At 46.1% G+C, this 19,435-nt stretch overlaps 1 protein-coding gene across 1 annotated transcript; it reads left to right on the top strand.

Annotated features, from left to right (window-relative positions):
• The first annotated feature begins 745 nt into the window (after positions 1-745).
• Positions 746-18,728, top strand: LOC131698947 (paraneoplastic antigen Ma1 homolog). The gene is made up of 2 exons (XM_058994074.1): positions 746-932; positions 17,884-18,728. The coding sequence occupies exons 1-2, from the start codon at positions 746-748 to the stop codon at positions 18,726-18,728; spliced, it is 1,032 nt and encodes a 343-aa protein (XP_058850057.1).
• Positions 18,729-19,435: the final 707 nt, after the last annotated feature.

Genomic DNA, 19,435 nt, shown 5'->3' on the forward strand with positions numbered 1-19,435 from the left:
CTACCATTCTTATCCTGGTGATACACCAGAAATACTAATCAAGACAAAGGCCCAGTATACCAGACAAGGGGTGAAAATGCAAGTGTAAATATCTTCATGTATTTGGAAATTTGAATTTGCTCAATGCAAATATGATGCATTTACTACCAAACTAAATACAAATGCAAATATGTGATGAATACCAAATGCATTTCAAATACACTTCCATACAACAGATATTAATTGATTGAGCTCTCAATTACTTCATTGAACCCTCAGTTGAACTAATTCAATTTACTATGTCTAATATTGTATTAAGTAACTTGAAATCTTCAATTGTTTACATGTATAAGTGAAACCATTTAATGCCCTTACAAAGAGTTTAATGGTATTGTGTGAGTGCTCTTGAATAGAGGACCCAGATCAGGTCCCCAACAAAGTACTGCCACCTGGTGATCTTGCAGCCTGGACGCTAGTGGTAGCTAATGGAGCAACTATTGATCCTGGTGAAGGTGTTCCAACCTCAAGCTTTCAGGAGAAGCTTACAAAGCTGCTGCAGGAAGAAGGGAAGACGTTGCGTGAGGCCCAGGCTCTATACCCAGCTGAAGCATTGCAAACCACGTCCCCTGAAGCCATAATTCGTGCAGTTGGAGACGTTTTAGAGAAAACGACGAAATCACACAACGAGACTAATGCGTATCGGCGGTTACGAACATTCTCAGGAAGCATTCCTACTCCCTCGGGAGAGGAGGGTTTTGATAGTTGGATGGATCAAGCCCGTCTCATGGTTCAAGAGTGTTACTGCTCCAGTAGAGAGAAAAGGAAGAGAATCGGGGAGAGCTTGAAAGGAGCTGCTTTGGAGATTATTCAAGCAGTGAGGGACGCCAACCCTGATGCTAGCCCGATGGACTACCTGGAAGCACTTGAACGCACGTTTGGAACCCCCGAGTCTGGTGAGGATCTTTATTTTGCATTCAGATCATTAAGACAACAGCCTGGAGAAAAGCTGTCTGATTTTTTGAGGAGGCTAGAGAGGTCTTTCAAGAAAGTAGTGCTGAAAGGAGGCATTGCGTCAAGCCGCATTGATCTTGTGCGCATTGAACAGCTTATACGAGGTGCTACTGAGTCTGAGCTGATGCTGATACTGGTGAGATTAAGGGAAAGGAAGGATAACCCCCCTTGCATTCCTGACTCTCCTGAATGAAAGAGGAGGAGCAAGAAGCTGCTCGTCATAAACTGAGCACCAGTGTAAAGCGGATACAAGTCAGAGATGACGAGAACCTGAAACGGTCTGTTTCATGAACTGAAAGCTCAAGTTAAAGAGTTGCAAACTGGCTTTGTTGCCATGATGATGTAGCATAGTCAGTCAAAGGAATCAAGTGTTACTGGAAGTCAAGCAAAGAAGGTTAAGCCTGTTACATTGCAGCCTGATCAAGACTGTGAGATATTGAAGCGTCAGGTACAAGACTTGCAAAAGAAGGTCACTGTATTGAATATGACACCAGTACCATCAATTGTGGACGGGCAAATGCTGAGAACCGCTGGAGCAGCTCGTGCCCACAACAGCAGTAGGCCTCAGGCAGCTAAAGAGTCTGGGGATTACTTCTGCTATCGCTGCGGAGAAGATGGGCATATCGCCAACAAATGCAGCACACCGGAAAACCTTGCTAGGGTGACTCAAAAGCTCATTCGTTCCCTGCGTAAGATGAAACGTGAACAGAGAGGACTAGGCAAGGAGCCTGCCGAGTCTCCTAAGGTGAACTGCTCGGTCAGGAAGAATGCAATAGCCTTAAAGAGGACATGCCACCTTCCCAAAGGGCTAATTGGACCATCATCAGTGATCACAGTGAAGATTTGTGGATGGCCATGTCGTGCTCTGCTAGATAGTGGTTCACAAGTGACCATTATCTTTGATAAGTGGTACTCTCGGTTTCTACCACACCTGCCCATTCACCCAGTCGAAGGATTGGCCATCTGGGGCCTGAGTGACACCAGCTATCCCTATAGAGGATACGTAGTATTAGATTTAGAATTTCCCAAAGATGTTGCAGGAATTCATGTCTATCTCTGTTTTGGCTTTGATCTGCCCAGAACCACGTAGCGCTGAGCAGGTACCTGTCATAATTGGGACTAATGCAAGTATGTTTCAACGTCTAGCCAAACTCTGTGAAGAGACAGCTGGCCCTGACTTTGTTACCTCTCTGCATATCCACCCTTTGTGTTCTCAAGCTTACAGAAAACAGTGGGAACCAAGGAGTAAACTGCAAGACGACTGCATCGGTCAAGTGAAGTGGTTGGGCTCGGGACCACTGACTATTGTGCCCAGAAGCAAGTGTAATGTTATCTGTGGAGTCCGCAGTCCCCTGCTGTTGGAAAAGGGCATCTTCATGATTGAGACACCGCCTAACATAGCACTGCCAAAGTGGGTGTTAGTACAACCTGGAATCCTACCAGCCTCGGCCATTGATGTCAACAGGCTTACTGTTAGATTGAGGAATGAATCGATGAAAGAAACCACATTGCCTATATGGACAGTGCTGGCCCACCTATACAAGACGGACACAGTAGCTCAGGCTCAAAGACAGGACCAACAGATACCTGCCCTTGATCCCCAGCTGTTTGATTTTGGGACATCTTCCATTCCAGAGACGTGGAAGGAGAGACTGAGCAGAAAACTGGCTGAACGAGCCAATGTATTCTCAACTCATGAGTGGGACGTGGGACTGGCTGCAGGAGTTGAACACCCCATCCGGCTTAGTGACTCAAGACCTTTCAGGGAGAGGTCACGAAGACTTGTTGGCAGCAGGCATTATTAAGGAGTCTCGTAGCCCATATGCCTCAACCATAGTTGTAGCCAGGAAAAAGAACGGATCAGTACGAATGTGCATAGACTATTGCACTTTGAACAGCAGGACCATACCAGACCAGTACACCATGCCGCGCATTGATGACGCGTTGGACTGTTTGTCTGGTAGCAAGTGGTTTTCAGTACTAGATCTGCGCAGCGGATATTACCAGATACCTATGGCAGAGGAAGACAAGGAGAAGACAGCATTCATTTGTCCTCTTGGTTTCTACCAATTCGAACGTATGCCGCAGGGTATCACGGGTGCCCCAGCCACTTTTCAGCGGCTAATGGAGAAAGCCATGGGGGATATGAACCTTCTCCAAGTGTTAGTCTACCTTGATGACATAATCGTATTTGGTAAGACGTTGGAAGAACACAAAGAGCGACTTTTGAAAGTTCTTGATCGGCTGGAAGAATGCGGCCTGAAAGTGTCAATAGACAAGTGCCAATTCTGTCAGCCTCAGGTCAAATATGTTGGCCATACTGTCTCTGAACACGGTGTAGCAACTGACCCTGCAAAAGTTGAAGCCGTGGTCAATTGGGAGCAACCTACGAACCTGAAGTCATTAAGATCCTTTCTGGGATTCTGTGGCTATTACAGTAGATTTGTGGCAAACTACTCAGCCATTGTCAGACCATTGACAGAACATACCAAAGGCTATCCACCAGTACAGCGTGGAAAGAAGACCTCCAAAGACAGTGAAAAGTCCTACTTTAAAGAGTCGGAGCCCTTTGGAGACCGTTGGAATGATCAGTGCACCAAAGCATTCCAGAAGATCATTCGCTGCCTTACCAATGCACCGGTATTGGCTTTTGCTGACAGTACTAAGCCCTACATCTTACATGTAGATGCTAGCATGAATGGGTTGGGTGCTGTATTAATCCAGGAATACCCCGAAGGATTGAGACCAGTAGCTTTTGCTAGCCAGAAGTTATCCATGCCCGAACAGCGATACCCAGTACACCAACTTGAGTTCTTGGCAATTAAATGAGCCGTCGTGGATAAATTTCACAATTATCTTTATGGAGCCAAGTTCACAGTGAGAACGGCTAATAATCCTCTCACTATGATTTGACAACTGCAAAGCTGAATGCTACAGGTCACAGATGGCTTGCAGCTCTTGCCACCTATGATTTTAATATCCAGTACAGACCTGGACGAAACAACGTCGATGCTGACTTACTGTCGCGAAGATTGCATTCTAGTAATCTGACCAGTGAATGGAAAGAAAGAAATCTTGCCTTCAGGTATAAAAGCTGTATGCCATTGGGTGGAAGTAACTGAGTCTCCTGAATTCAACACACGTGTGGTGGATCAATTGGGAGCATCACCTATAGCTATACCCGACTGCTATGCATTTCCAGCCCTTCTGCAATTGAGCCCACTAGAACAGCTGAGCAATAAAGACCTGCAGAAAGCTCAGGAAGTGGACCCAGTGATTGGAGAGATTGGATGTGTTATTAAAAGTGGTCGAGGGCCACAGGCAGTGAAGCACAAACACCCCGACATCACCCTGTTACTGCGTGAGTGGGAGAAACTTGTGATGCAGAATAACCTGTTGTACCGAGTGACTGAAAGAGCTCATGGAAAGGAAGTCCATCAGCTTGTACTGCCTAGCAGATACCGGATGATGGTTTTACAAGCCATGCATGATGAGTTGGGTCACCTGGGAGTGGAGAGAACTACTCAGCTCATAAAAGATCGGTTTTACTGGCCGAAGATGGCATCAGAAGTGGACCAATACATTAAGAACTGTGGAACATGTATCAGACGCAAGACGTTACCCCACAGAGCTGCTCAACTGAACCAGATCAGTAGTGAAGGGCCTCTGGACCTTGTATGCATTGACTTCTTGTCCCTAGAACCTGACTTGAAGGGGATAAACAACATCCTGGTCATCACTGATCATTTTACTCGGTATGCACAGGCCTTTCCCACAAGAGATCAGAAGGCCACCACAGTTGCCAAAGTATTGTGGGAGAATTATTTTATCCATTATGGATTTCCTGCCCGAATCCATTCCGACCAGGGTTGCGATTTCGAGAGTCGGTTAATAAAGGAACTCTTAAGTATGCTGGGAATACGGAAGTACAGAACTACTCCGCGTCATCCTCAAGGGGACCCACAACCTGAGAGATTTAATCATCGGACTCTACTATCCATGTTAGGAACCCTTGACCCGTCCAAGAAGCAGAGATGGAGCCAACATGTCAGTCAGTTAGTGCACGCCTATAACTGCACCAAGAATGACGCTACAAGGTACTCCCCATACTATTTAATGTTTGGGAGAGAAGCTCGTCTTCCGGTGGACCTCTGTTTTGGTGTGTCACCTGACTGTGAATCGTACACAACATACCAGCAGTACGTCGCCAAGCTGAAATCCGAGTTAAGAACATAAGAACATAAGAAAGTTTACAAACGAGAGGAGGCCATTCAGCCCATCTTGCTCGTTTGGTTGTTAGTAGCTTATTGATCCCAGAATCTCATCAAGCAGCTTCTTGAAGGATCCCAGGGTGTCAGCTTCAACAACATTACTGGGGAGTTGGTTCCAGACCCTCACAATTCTCTGTGTAAAAAAGTGCCTCCTATTTTCTGTTCTGAATGCCCCTTTATCTAATCTCCATTTATGACCCCTGGTCCTTGTTTCTTTTTTCAAGTCAAAGAAGTCCCCCGGGTTGACATTGTCTATACCTTTTAGGATTTTGAATGTTTGAATCAGATCGCCGCGTAGTCTTCTTTGTTCAAGACTGAATAGATTCAATTCTTTTAGCCTGTCTGCATACGACATGCCTTTTAAACCCGGGATAATTCTGGTTGCTCTTCTTTGCACTCTTTCTAGAGCAGCAATATCCTTTTTGTAACGAGGTGACCAGAACTGAACACAATATTCTAGGTGAGGTCTTACTAATGCATTGTAGAGTTTTAACATTACTTCCCTTGATTTAAATTCAACACTTCTCACAATATATCCAAGCATCTTGTTAGCCTTTTTTATAGCTTCCCCACATTGTCTAGATGAAGACATTTCTGAGTCAACATAAACTCCTAGGTCTTTTTCATAGTTCCCTTCTTCAATTTCACTATCTCCCATATGATATTTATAATGAACATTTTTATTGCCCGCATGCAATACTTTACACTTTTCTCTATTAAATTTCATTTGCCATGTGTCTGCCCAATTTTGAATGCGGTCTAGATCATTTTGAATGACCTTTGCTGCTTCAACAGTGTCTGCCACTCCTCCTATTTTTGTGTCGTCTGCAAATTTAACGAGTTTGCTTACTATATCAGAGTCTAAATCATTAATGTAGATTAGGAATAGCAGAGGACCTAATACTGATCCCTGTGGTACACCACTGGTTACCTCACTCCATTTCGAGGTTTCTCCTCTAATCAGTACTTTCTGTTTTCTACATGTTAACCACTCCCTAATCCATGTGCATGCATTTCCTTGAATCCCTACTGCGTTCAGTTTGAGAATTAATCTTTTATGCGGGACTTTGTCAAAAGCTTTCTGGAAATCTAAATAGACCATGTCGTATGCTTTGCAGTTGTCCATTTTCAATGTTGCATCCTCAAAAAAGTCAAGTAGGTTAGTTAGACATGATCTCCCTTTCCTAAAACCATGCTGGCTGTCACCCAGGATATTGTTACCATATAGGTAATTTTCCATTTTGGATCTTATTATAGTTTCCATAAGTTTACATATAATAGAAGTCAGGCTTATTGGTCTGTAGTTACCTGGTTCAGTTTTGTCTCCCTTTTTGTGGATCGGTATTACGTTTGCTATTTTCCAGTCTGTCGGTACAACCCCTGTGTCAAGAGACTGTTGCATGATCTTGGTTAGCGGCTTGTAAATAACTTCTTTCATTTCTTTGAGTACTATTGGGAGGATCTCATCCGGCCCAGGGGATTTGTTTATTTTAAGAGCTCCTAGTCCCTTTAACACTTCTGCCTCTGTTATGCTAAAGTTATTTAAAACTGGATAGGAACAGGTCGACATGTGGGGCATGTTGTCCGTGTCCTCCTTTGTAAAAACCTGTGAAAAGTAGTCATTTAATATATTTGCTATTTTTTTTTCTTCATCTATGATTTTGCCATTTGTGTCTCTTAGACATTTAACCTCCTCTTTGAATGTTCTCTTGCTGTTATAATATTGGAAAAACATTTTGGAATTGGTTTTAGCCCCCTTAGCAATATTGATTTCTATCTCTCTCTTTGCCTTTCTAACTTCCTTTTTGACTTGTGTTTGCAGTTCCAAGTACTCTTTCTGTGTGCTTTGTTTTTGGTCCCTTTTAAACGCTCTGTAAAGTGCCTTTTTTCGCTGAATATTTTTTTTAATTGATCTATTAAACCATTTTGGCCATTTTGTTTTAGATTTAGATTTGTCTACTTTTGGGATGTAATTGTTTTGCGCCTCTAGTACTACATTTTTAAAAAACAGCCATCCTTTTTCTGTGGATGTTTTCTCTATTTTACTCCAATCTACTTCTGTTAGTCTCTGTTTCATACCTTCATAGTTTGCTTTTCTAAAATTGTAAACCTTAACTTTAGTCATTACTTTTGGGGTTTTAAAAAATATTTCAAATGACACCATGTTGTGGTCTGAGTTTGCCAATGGCTCTCTGACCTCTGTTTTAGTTATTCTGTCTTCATTATTTGAAAAGACTAAATCAAGGCATGCCTCCCCTCTAGTCGGTGCCTTGACAAATTGCGTTAGGAAGCAGTCATTTGTCATTTCCACCATTTCAATTTCGTCCGTCGTGCCCCCCATTGGGTTTTCCCATTTTATATGGGGGAAGTTGAAATCCCCCATTAGTATGGCTTCTCCTTTTCTACACGCATTTCGAATGTCATTGTATAACAGATTATTTTGCTCAGCGTCTGAATTTGGCGGTCTATAGCATGCTCCTATTATTATGCCCTTTGAATTTGTGTCCATTATTCTGACCCATATTGATTCTGCATTGTTTTCTTTGTCCTGATTTAACACCTGGGCTTCAAGGCTATTTCTTATGTATAGCGCTACCCCTCCGCCTCTTCTGTCCTGCCTGTCTTTCCTATATAGTGTGTACCCACTGATATTATATTCGTCTCCATCACTCTCAGACAACCAAGTTTCTGTAACACCTATCACATCGTAGTTACTTGTTAGTGCAGTAGCTTCAAGTTCTAACATTTTGTTTCTGAGACTTCTAGCATTAAGATAAATACATTTAATAGTGGTCTTACCTGAGTTGTTGCCCTTGTTTTGATGTAGCCTCCCTTCTGTTTTTTTGTTTTCTCCCCCCTTCCTTTCTAGTTTAAATGCTTCTGTACCGCCTGAAGGATCCTTTCTCCGAGTTGATTGGTTCCCTTTCTGTTTAAGTGCAGTCCGTCCCACCTGTATAGATAGTCCTTGTTGTAGAAAGTGCTCCAATGTTCAAGAAAGGTGAAGCCTTCCTGTGTGCACCATGATTTCAGCCATGCATTTTGATTTTGTATTTCCAGCTGTCCATATGGTCCTTTGCAAGGCGCCGGCAGTATCCCAGAAAATACCACAGTTTTGGTCTTGTCTTTTAATTTCCTTCCTAGCTCTCTGAATTTGTTCTGCAGGGATCTTGGCCTGTCTCTTCCAATGTTGTTTGTACCAATGTGGACGACTACTACCGGGTCATCTCCAGTTCGTTCTAGGAGCCTGTCCACGTTCTCAGTGATGTGCTTGACAGAGGCTCCTGGAAGGCAGCACACTGTTGTAGTAAGGGGGTCCAAACTGCGAACTGAACTTGCTGTGTTTCTCAGTATGGAGTCCCCAACAATCATGACCTCCCTTCTTTTTGCTGGCTGGTCAGCACTGTTTATAGGGTCCTGGGTGTTGTTTCTTTCATTCTGTTGATGTTGGTTTTGGTCATCTAAATGTTGAAGTGGCTCAAATGTGTTGGATGTCTGGATTTCTGGTGGTTGTGTTTGACGAAGTTTCTTTTTTTCCCTGCTTCTGCCTATCTGAACCCAGCTGTTTCGACTCTCTTCCATCTCCGTGGTGGCTTTCAGTCTGCTAGGGGTGCAGACTTCCATGAATTGTGGGTGTGTCAGCTCCTCAAGCTCCTGTTGCTGTCTCATTTCCTCCATCTCCTTTTCTAGCAGGCTTAATCGCTGAAGCAAGTCCTGGATCGTGCGGCACTTTACACAAACTTGGTTGAGCTCTGTTGGGTTTTCTCGGATTTCCCACATCATGCAGTTGTCACAGATTACTGGCTTGAAGACCATTTTTTTGTTTAGTGTAGCTTCTGCAGCTGTCAACCTGCTTTCAAACTGCTTCTAACTGCGCTGTACTTGTCCACGACTGTACTTCTCCCACGATGTCGCTTCCACACGCTGTCGCTAGGAAGACTGCCTGCCTTTTGTTTGTTTGTGTTTGTGCTGCGTGCTCCGCTCCTCCCCCGTGTCCCAGAACGCCGCGGGATTTGAATTTGAGTTGAAAGAAGCCTATCGGTTATCCACTAATGCTGCCTGCCAAAATCACTTGAGTAACAAAAGACGTTACGATCAGCATGTGCGTAACCAGCCATTAGAAGTAGGTGATCGTGTACTTCTACGCAACCTAGGGATACAAGGAAAGCATAAGTTGGAGGACAGATGGAAATCGGTACCACATGTAGTAGTGGAGAAGATGCCTAACTTACCTGTGTACCCTGTCAAGCCTGAGAAAGGAATGGGTATTGTGAAGACAGTTCACAGAGATCACCTGTTACCCATTGGCTACCTAGTGAGGATGCCTGTCAATTCAGAAGTGAAAAAACCGTCACCTAGACCTGTCACCAGAACACAGGCCAAACGGTACCAGAAGAAGGAGGTGCCTAAGAACGTAACACATGAAGATGAAAGCTATGAAGAACAGGGAGACACTTAATCGGAGTCTGATGATGGAGGAGTGTGCTACCATGACCATCCCACTTTAAATGAGAGCATCAATAAGCCCACTGGTTATGACATGCACCCAGAGCTTGGAACTGACCCTGATGGAGCAGAGCTTGTCTTAGAAGAGAGCATTGCCATCTCTTCCCAAGAGCTTGAAAGTTCTGACGGAGAGACTGCCTTGTAGGAAGAGGACGCCCAACACCCAATTGAAGACCCTGTGGTGGACACAGAGCCTAACGAGGGAGACGTCTCTATATTGGCGGAGGGTGGGGATCCTACAATTGAACGTCGTGCTAAGAGAGAAGTGAAGCCTGTCATCTGTTTAACCTATGTTGAGCCAGGAAAACCTTCTGATGTGCCTTTGACCATAATACATCGGGGAATGGTCATTCAAATCAGTAGCAGCTATCCTGAAGTGCAATGTCAGAGTCAGTGCGCTACGTTATGGTGCAATCCATTAGCAAACTGTCACAATTGTAGCTGTAAATACAACCATCTGGTAAAAAGTTAAGTCTGACATCCAGACATTCTAGAAGGGGGAGGATGTAGCCCTGCTGCAAATTTGCGCTATTCCTTTAAATAAAAATGTTGTATTTCTTGTAACATAGTTAGAATGAACCAGAATCACATTTACTAGCTTGCTACACCTAAACACAATTCTATTGGACAGGTTTCCCCTCTGAACCAATTAGCCAACAGGTAGTGGAATTTGGGGGTGTGACTTAGCCTTTTGATTGGGTTTGTGCGAAAGAGAGAAAGAAGGTTCGAGAGAGTGTGAGGAGAGACAGACGCAACGTGAGGGAGTGAAAGAAAAGGTTTATAGTAAAAGAAATATCATCTAAACTATATATTTTGTACTTTACTAGCAGAGTATAAGAGGCTAATATATTTCAGTAAACCAAACGTTTGCTGTAGACAGTCACCATTTTATGGTATAGTCTTTTTTGTTTATTATTAATTTACTTTTCTGCTGGCGTTTGGAACTGTTGCTGAGACCCAGATAGCACTCGGGGTGACCAGGAGAAAGCCCCGAGTACCTCTGGCCACGCTGGAAAAGAAGATTTTTCAGCTGTCGTTGTGTTTATTGTGTCCTTCTACGAACCTACCTTGGAAGCAAGAAACGGAACGGTGTTGCTGGTCGTGAGTACTGCTTGCATTCAAAACAACGTTTTTTGAAAGTATAATTTTGTTGCTTATTTGACATAAATAAGTGAAGGGGCATTTTTTTTTTTTTTTTTATTATTGCCACTACGTACCCGAGCGACGGTTCAGGCCTGCAACGTGATATTTCTTTTATATTGGTGCACATGTTCAGTACACGTGAGTACACGTGTGTGCATGTGTGTGTGGGCCCACTGTAGTGCAAGAGTTTAATTATTTTGCATAGCAACGCATATTATTTAAGAGTAAATATATTATTTGTAATATTGATTGTATGTTATTTATTTTAATACCTAGCCTTTGTTTATTGTGTGTTTATGTTATTATTGAAAATACCTTATTATTGCGCATTTATTTGAGTAAATTGTTTACTTATTTCTATTGGTGTGTGTTGTGTGAGTGGATACTGGGGTTAGTATTTGATAATAATTCCTATTAAGGGGTTGTGGCAAAGTGGTAAAGACGTGCAGGTGAGTGCAGGGCAGAATAATCACACAGACAACGTTGGTACAGGTGCAAGGGTGTTTATTTAATTTAATAAATGTCCAGAGCCTTAAGGCAAACCTGTAAATAATAATAGTGTTGGAAGTGGCACAGCGGCGTGTATCACTTCTGATTATAATCCCACGGGTTTGACCCGTAACCCAAAGTCCCGTTCTTTTCCCCACACAAAACACAAACACAGACACAATTCCAACAGTGCGTGATTTTAGTGCTAGTGGTGCAAAAAGACAGTTCCTGTAGTGGAAAGGTGAGTGGTGATGTCCGGGTTTTTAGCTGGCCTGCGGCTGCAGCTCCGGATCGTGCTCAGTATTCTTGGTGAGAAACGACACACAAGACAAACAGTGTAAATACACAGACAAGCAAAACACTCACGGTTTTTAGTACAAACAAGACGGGCTCCTTCTAGGTTATTTGGTTTAACCATCTGCAAAGGAACAGATCACTCAAGCCATGCCCCCTATTTATACCCTCGCCCATGACCCCGAGGTTAACGAGCGCATCCGCTCCTCCAGTCCTCGGATGCCACGCCGCTTACCATCTGGGTCACTGAGCTCGGGTGCCATGGCTCCGCCCCCTTCCGAACTGACCGACTTCCATCTACCCTACGGAATAAATTGTCGTGCCATTTCATTAAGGGTACTCTGTTCCTCGTATACCGTGCTCTCACAGGTCGAGAGGGAGATCTAACACTAAGACTCATTCGATCTCTGTCACATATCCCACCGCTCAGAGTGGAGCCGAAGGAACACTCGGCTAAACCTACCTTTCCCATTACTCCCCCCTCCCGGGAAAAATAATCCGCATTTTGGTGGTCTTTCCCTGCACGGTGTACCATATGGTACATGAAGGGCTGCAATGCCAGATACCACCGAGTTATCCGGGCATTGCTGTCCTTCATTGTGCTTAACCACTTGAGTGGGGCGTGGTCAGTGACAAGATCAAATGAGTGTCCCAGCAGGTAGTATCTTAAAGAGTGAGTAGCCCATTTAATGGCCAAACACTCTTTTTCGACGACGGAGTAGTTGCGCTCCCGAGGGAGCATTTTTTTACTTATATATAGAACAGGATGTTCTACTCCGCCTACCATTTGAGACAGGACTGCACCCAACCCGACATCCGAAGCATCGGTGTGGAGGATGAATCTCTTAGTGAAGTCTGGCGTGATGAGAGCAGGGGCCTGGCAAAGTCTCTGCTTAACAGTATTAAACGCCCCCTGACATTCTTCTGACCATTTAATTAAATTTGGTGCGCTCTTTTTGGTGAGGTCAACTAAGGGATTAACCACTGTGGCATACTCGGGGATAAAGCGGCGGTAATAACCGGCTAACCCCAGTAGCGACCGCACTTGAGCCTTGGTTTTGGGGATTGCCGCGTCTACCAAGGCCTGGACCTTGGAGACAACGGGTTTCACCCTGCCATTCCCCATTACAAATCCCAAATATTGTGTTTCTCTTTTGGCAAACGCACATTTTCGCAAGTTAGCTGTCAGCCGGGCTGCCCTTAGAGACTGAAGGACGGCTGTGATCCTAGCCAAATGCTCTCGCCAGGTGGAGCTGTAAATGACCACATCATCAATATACGCTGCCGCATATTCACGATGTGGGTGTAAAACCTGGTCCATCAGTCTCTGGAAGGCGGCGGGCGCACCATGTAACCCAAACGGCATGGTTGTAAAATGAAACAGCCCCTCTGGTGTTGAAAATGCGGTTTTCTCTCTAGAACTACGAGTTAACGGGATCTGCCAATATCCCTTCGTCAGATCCAGAGTGGAGATAAACCTCGCCGTCCCCAGTCTATCTAGGAGTTCGTCGACCCGAGGCATGGGATACGCATCAAACTTGGCAATAGCGTTTACCTTGCGGAAATCAACGCAGAAGCGGTTGGTGCCGTCCTTTTTGGCCACTATCACAATTGGACTGCACCACTCGCTCCTGGAAGGCTCAATCACCCCAAGTTCGAGCATGTCCCATACCTCTTTGCGAACGCCACTCCGTCGACTTTCCGGGATCCGGTAAGGTCTCTCTCACACTGTGACACCTGGGGGAGAGATAATGTCATATTCAGCAAGGTTAGTTCTACCGGGCGTGTTAGAAAAAACATCGCTAAATTCCTCAATTAACCTGCGTAGTTCACGTTGCTGATCAGGAAGTAACTGTTCCCCCATCGAAATGTTCTTTGTGCCAGAGGGTTCTGGCTCGGGCCCTAAATCATCCTCTATATTGCCTGGGGCTATGAATAAAACCTCTCTTGCCTGCCAGGGCTTTAATAAATTTATGTGATAAATTTCTTTTTTATTACGGCGATCGGGCTGTCTAATTTCGTAATTCACCTTTCCTATAGCCCGAATCACCTCATATGGCCCTTGCCATTTAGCACATAGTTTGGATTCCGCTGAGGGAAGTAGCAGCATTACCTTGTCTCCAGGTCGAAAAGTTCGGATTAATGCATTTTGATTGTAATGCTGCTGTTGTCGATGCTGAGCCGATCTGAGATTGTCTTGGGCCAAACGACCGACCAAATCTAGGCGATCTCTCAGTAGGAGCACATGCTGCACTACATTTTTGGACGAGCCTTTGTGCTCCTCCCACCCCTCTCTCAACAGATCGAGAATGCCGCGAGGCTGTCGGCCGTACAAGAGCTCGAAGGGGGAGAACCCTGTCGAACTCTGCGGCACCTCTCTCACTGCAAAAAGGAGGTAGGGAAGAAGCGATGCCCAATGTTTTTGCTCTTGATTCACAAATCGTCTCAGCATCGCCTTTAGAGTCTGATTAAAACGTTCCACCAAACCGTCCGTCTGTGGATGGTAAACCGACGTTCTGATGGGACGTATTTTTAGTAATTTATATACCTGCTGTAGCGTATTTGACAAGAAATTAGTTCCATGATCAGTCAATATCTCGTTGGGGATCCCTACTCTTGCCATAATCTGCACTAGTTCTTTGGCTATCGCAGCAGCACTAGTGGACCTCAATGGAACTGCCTCTGGGTATCGCGTTGCGTAATCTACCACCACTAATATATGCGTATACCCGGAGTCAGAAGGTAGCAAAGGGCCGACTATGTCCACTGCGATGCGTTCAAAGGGGGTGGAAATAATCGGCAGTGGGACCAAAGGGGCGGGGCGCACTCGACCCGGCGCTACTCTCTGGCAGTCTGGGCATGTGGCTACATATTTCGACACTTCTTTATAAACACCTGGCCAAAAGAATCGAGCCAATATCCGTTCCCTTGTCTTGTCAACTCCGAGGTGCCCCGCAAAAGGGATATCATGCGCCAGCCTCATGACCTCCAGCCGACAAGACGGGGGAACCAATAATTGTGTTACAGGATGTCCTGTGCCCGCGGCCAGGTTTACCCTATATAGTAATTGCCCCTTGATAATGAAGTGTGGAAATACTAGTGCCCCAGCGCCTTCAACATCCTTACCTTCAATAGACCGGACCTGTCCCCGAATGTGCACCAGTGATGGGTCATTGTCCTGCTCCCACACTAGGTTCACATTCGAGTGCCACATGTCCGGTATATTGAGCGGGGCGGGAGTAACATCTGCCCTTAATGGCCCAGTAACCTCGCCCTCTCGGTCACACTGCGTTCCGACCCCCTTCGACTGACGTTTTTCACCGTTATAACAGGCTCCCACCAGCCCCCAGCCTTGTCTCATTAACGCTCCCTCCCATTTCCGCAGCCTTCTCTCTTTGTTTGTTTTTTTCGGCCGGAACAGGGAAGAGAACATTTCCGCTTGAAAGGGAAAAACATTACCAATCATTTCCCCTTCTACTTTTTCTGCCACATTTGCGTGTGTGGCCGGGACTGCCCTTAATTTCAATAAATCTTTATAGTTGGGCCAGTCCCGACCCAGAATAATGGGATGTGGTAACCTTTCCGCTACCCCAACTACCAGGGAACGTTTCATCGGACCGACCGATAAATATGCTTTTACTGTGGGGTATGTTGCCGTGTCTCCATGGATACAGGAGATCGCCACCTGACCTTGTGGCTGCCACACCATACCGCCCAAGAGAGATGCTCTAATTAAGGTCTGACCACACCCTGTGTCCACTAATGCATGGGTCTTCACATTTCCAAAAATCACCTTAACAATACAAGGCCCCTCCCGACCATTTTTCCCTCGCTTACCCGCTTCAGATGCCAGATTACAGACGGCCACGTCACACTCCATCGCAGATGGGCATGACCTAGCCTGATGTCCCGGCTGGCGGCACCTAAAACAGGTAGGGGGAAAGGAGGGCACAGTATTAAATGGTCTGTCCCGCTGCTGGTATGGCAACGGGGCAGGGGCAGCACCTCTACCCCAGCTGGGGGCCAACCTTGGTCTCCATGAAGAGGAGGCAAGGTCGCCCATTGGGGTTGGTGCTCTCGGAGGTCGTTGACCCGGTCCTGGTGGTGGGGCTGATGGAGCAGAGAGAGGAGGTGGGGCTCGGCTGCTCCGTTGATGTAGCGGGGTGAGTAGCCCGGTCTGGGCGGATACCAGGGAGTCCTCGAAGTCCTCAGCGAGCTTGACTGCCTGTTCCAGGGTGTCGGGGTTGTGGCGCCGTATCCATCCTTGGGTCTCGGCGCAGACCACATGACAAAACTGCTCAATAACGATGGCCTCCCCCATCTGGGCAGTTGTTTTTAGCGCCGGGGTGAGCCAGTGTATCATGTGGTCACAGAGTTTCTGCGCGACCACCCTGGGGCGTACGTTCGGGGACCTCCTGTACTCCCTGAACCTCACTCGGTGCGTTTCCTCCGTAATATTCAGACGGCGGAGAATAGCCAGTTTCACCAGGTCATATTGAGCGGCGTCGTCATCCCCCATCGCCTGGTAGGCTGCCTGCGCTTCCCCAATCAGGCAGGGTCCCAGCTGGCTTGCCCAGAACTGTCGGGGCCATGACGCGGTGGTAGCCAGCCGCTCAAATGCCACCAGGTATGCTTCTGGGTCATCATCCGCCGTCATTTTGTGCGTCCTCGCTTTGGGCGCTACAAAGCCGCGTTCTGCTGACGCTGTGGGAGGTATTGCCAGCCCGACCCTCTCGATCAGCGCGGTGTACCTCTCCTCTCTCCGTCTCTCCTCTACCTCCCGTCTGCTGTCCAGCTGCTCCAGCAGCGCCGACAGTGTTGCGTAATCCATCCCTCACTTCTGACAACCACGTGTGGCAAAGTGGTAAAGACGTGCAGGTGAGTGCAGGGCAGAATAATCACACAGACAACGTTGGTACAGGTGCAAGGGTGTTTATTTAATTTAATAAATGTCCAGAGCCTTAAGGCAAACCTGTAAATAATAATAGTGTTGGAAGTGGCACAGCGGCGTGTATCACTTCTGATTATAATCCCACGGGTTTGACCCGTAACCCAAAGTCCCGTTCTTTTCCCCACACAAAACACAAACACAGACACAATTCCGACAGTGCGTGATTTTAGTGCTAGTGGTGCAAAAAGACAGTTCCTGTAGTGGAAAGGTGAGTGGTGATGTCCGGGTTTTTAGCTGGCCTGCGGCTGCAGCTCCGGATCGTGCTCAGTATTCTTGGTGAGAAACGACACACAAGACAAACAGTGTAAATACACAGACAAGCAAAACACTCACGGTTTTTAGTACAAACAAGACGGGCTCCTTCTAGGTTATTTGGTTTAACCATCTGCAAAGGAACAGATCACTCAAGCCATGCCCCCTATTTATACCCTCGCCCATGACCCCGAGGTTAACGAGCGCATCCGCTCCTCCAGTCCTCGGATGCCACGCCGCTTACCGTCTGGGTCACTGAGCTCGGGTGCCATGGCTCCGCCCCCTTCCGAACTGACCGACTTCCATCTACCCTACGGAATAAATTGTCGTGCCATTTCATTAAGGGTACTCTGTTCCTCGTATACCGTGCTCTCACAGGTCGAGAGGGAGATCTAACACTAAGACTCATTCGATCTCTGTCACAGGGGTGCACGTGTATTGAGATGTCCCTTACATAGGTGGAGGCACCGCATTAAAGAAAGAGTACACATATATTTCTAACAGACCAATTATAATTTAAATAAGTATTGGGAACCCATTCCTCGCCACTTACAGTGAGTTAGGTGTTGTTTACTCAATACACTAACAGGAGTGGGAGGGGCATTACATAAATGGAGGCTCCGCTGGGATACTATTTGTCATTTTGTTAGAGAATAGAGTGTCAGTATTCACTCAATAAGCCCTATTTTGAATGCCAGTGCATCATGAATCAGTCAGCCAGTACAGCTGAGCGAGCACAACTGCTTAATTGGTGCAGAGGTGAAGAAATAGACTCTGCCCATGCAGTATTAGTGATTGGTATACCGGAAGGTACCGATATAGCCTTTATTGAAGAAACCATGCACACTATTAAGCTGCTTGGACGCATGAGAGTAAGAGGGAAAACATTTAATGCCCTTACAAAGAGTTTAATGGTATTGTGTGAGTGCTCTTGAATAGAGGACCCAGATCAGGTCCCTAATGAAGTACTGCCACCTGGTGATCTTGCAGCCTGGACGCTAGTGGTAGCTAATGGAGCAACTATTGATCCTGGTGAAGGTGTTCCAACCTCAAGCTTTCAGGAGAAGCTTACAAAGCTGCTGCAGGAAGAAGGGAAGACGTTGCGTGAGGCCCAGGCTCTATACCCAGCTGAAGCATTGCAAACCACGTCCCCTGAAGCCATAATTCGTGCAGTTGGAGACGTTTTAGAGAAAACGGCGAAATCACACAACGAGACTAATGCGTATCGGCGGTTACGAACATTCTCAGGAAGCATTCCTACTCCCTCGGGAGAGGAGGGTTTTGATAGTTGGATGGATCAAGCCCGTCTCATGGTTCAAGAGTGTTACTGCTCCAGTAGAGAGAAAAGGAAGAGAATCGGGGAGAGCTTGAAAGGACCTGCTTTGGAGATTATTCAAGCAGTGAGGGACGCCAACCCTGATGCTAGCCCGATGGACTACCTGGAAGCACTTGAACGCACGTTTGGAACCCCCGAGTCTGGTGAGGATCTTTATTTTGCATTCAGATCATTAAGACAACAGCCTGGAGAAAAGCTGTCTGATTTTTTGAGGAGGCTAGAGAGGTCTTTCAAGAAAGTAGTGCTGAAAGGAGGCATTGCGTCAAGCCGCATTGATCTTGTGCGCATTGAACAGCTTATACGAGGTGCTACTGAGTCTGAGCTGATGCTGATACAGGTGAGATTAAGGGAAAGGAAGGATAACCCCCTTGCGTTCCTGACTCTCCTGAATGAAATCCGCAAAGAGGAGGAGCAAGAAGCTGCTCGTCATAAACTGAGCACCAGTGTAAAGCGGATACAAGTCAGAGATGACGAGAACCTGAAACGGTCTGTTTCATGAACTGAAAGCTCAAGTTAAAGAGTTGCAAACTGGCTTTGTTGCCATGATGATGCAGCATAGTCAGTCAAAGGAATCAAGTGTTACTGGAAGTCAAGCAAAGAAGGTTAAGCCTGTTACATTGCAGCCTGATCAAGACTGTGAGATAGAAGCATTGATGCATCAGGTACAAGACTTGCAAAAGAAGGTCACTGTATTGAATATGACACCAGTACCATCAATTGTGGACGGGCAAATGCTGAGAACCACTGGAGCAGCTCGTGCCCACAACAGCAGTAGGCCTCAGGCAGCTAAAGAGTCTGGGCACCATGTCGTGCTCTGCTAGATAGTGGTTCACAAGTGACCATTATCTTTGATAAGTGGTACTCTCGGTTTCTACCACACCTGCCCATTCACCCAGTCGAAGGATTGGCCATCTGGGGCCTGAGTGACACCAGCTATCCCTATAGAGGATACGTAGTATTAGATTTAGAATTTCCCAAAGATGTTGCAGGAATTCAAGTCTATCTCTGTTTTGGCTTTGATCTGCCCAGAACCACGTAGCGCTGAGCAGGTACCTGTCATAATTGGGACTAATGCAAGTATGTTTCTGCGTCTAGCCAAACTCTGTGAAGAGACAGCTGGCCCTGACTTTGTTACCTCTCTGCATATCCACCCTTTGTGTTCTCAAGCTTACAGAAAACAGTGGGAACCAAGGAGTAAACTGCAAG

This window comes from Acipenser ruthenus, chromosome 20 (genome assembly GCF_902713425.1).
Source record: "Acipenser ruthenus chromosome 20, fAciRut3.2 maternal haplotype, whole genome shotgun sequence".
Classification (NCBI taxonomy): Eukaryota; Metazoa; Chordata; class Actinopteri; order Acipenseriformes; family Acipenseridae; genus Acipenser; species Acipenser ruthenus.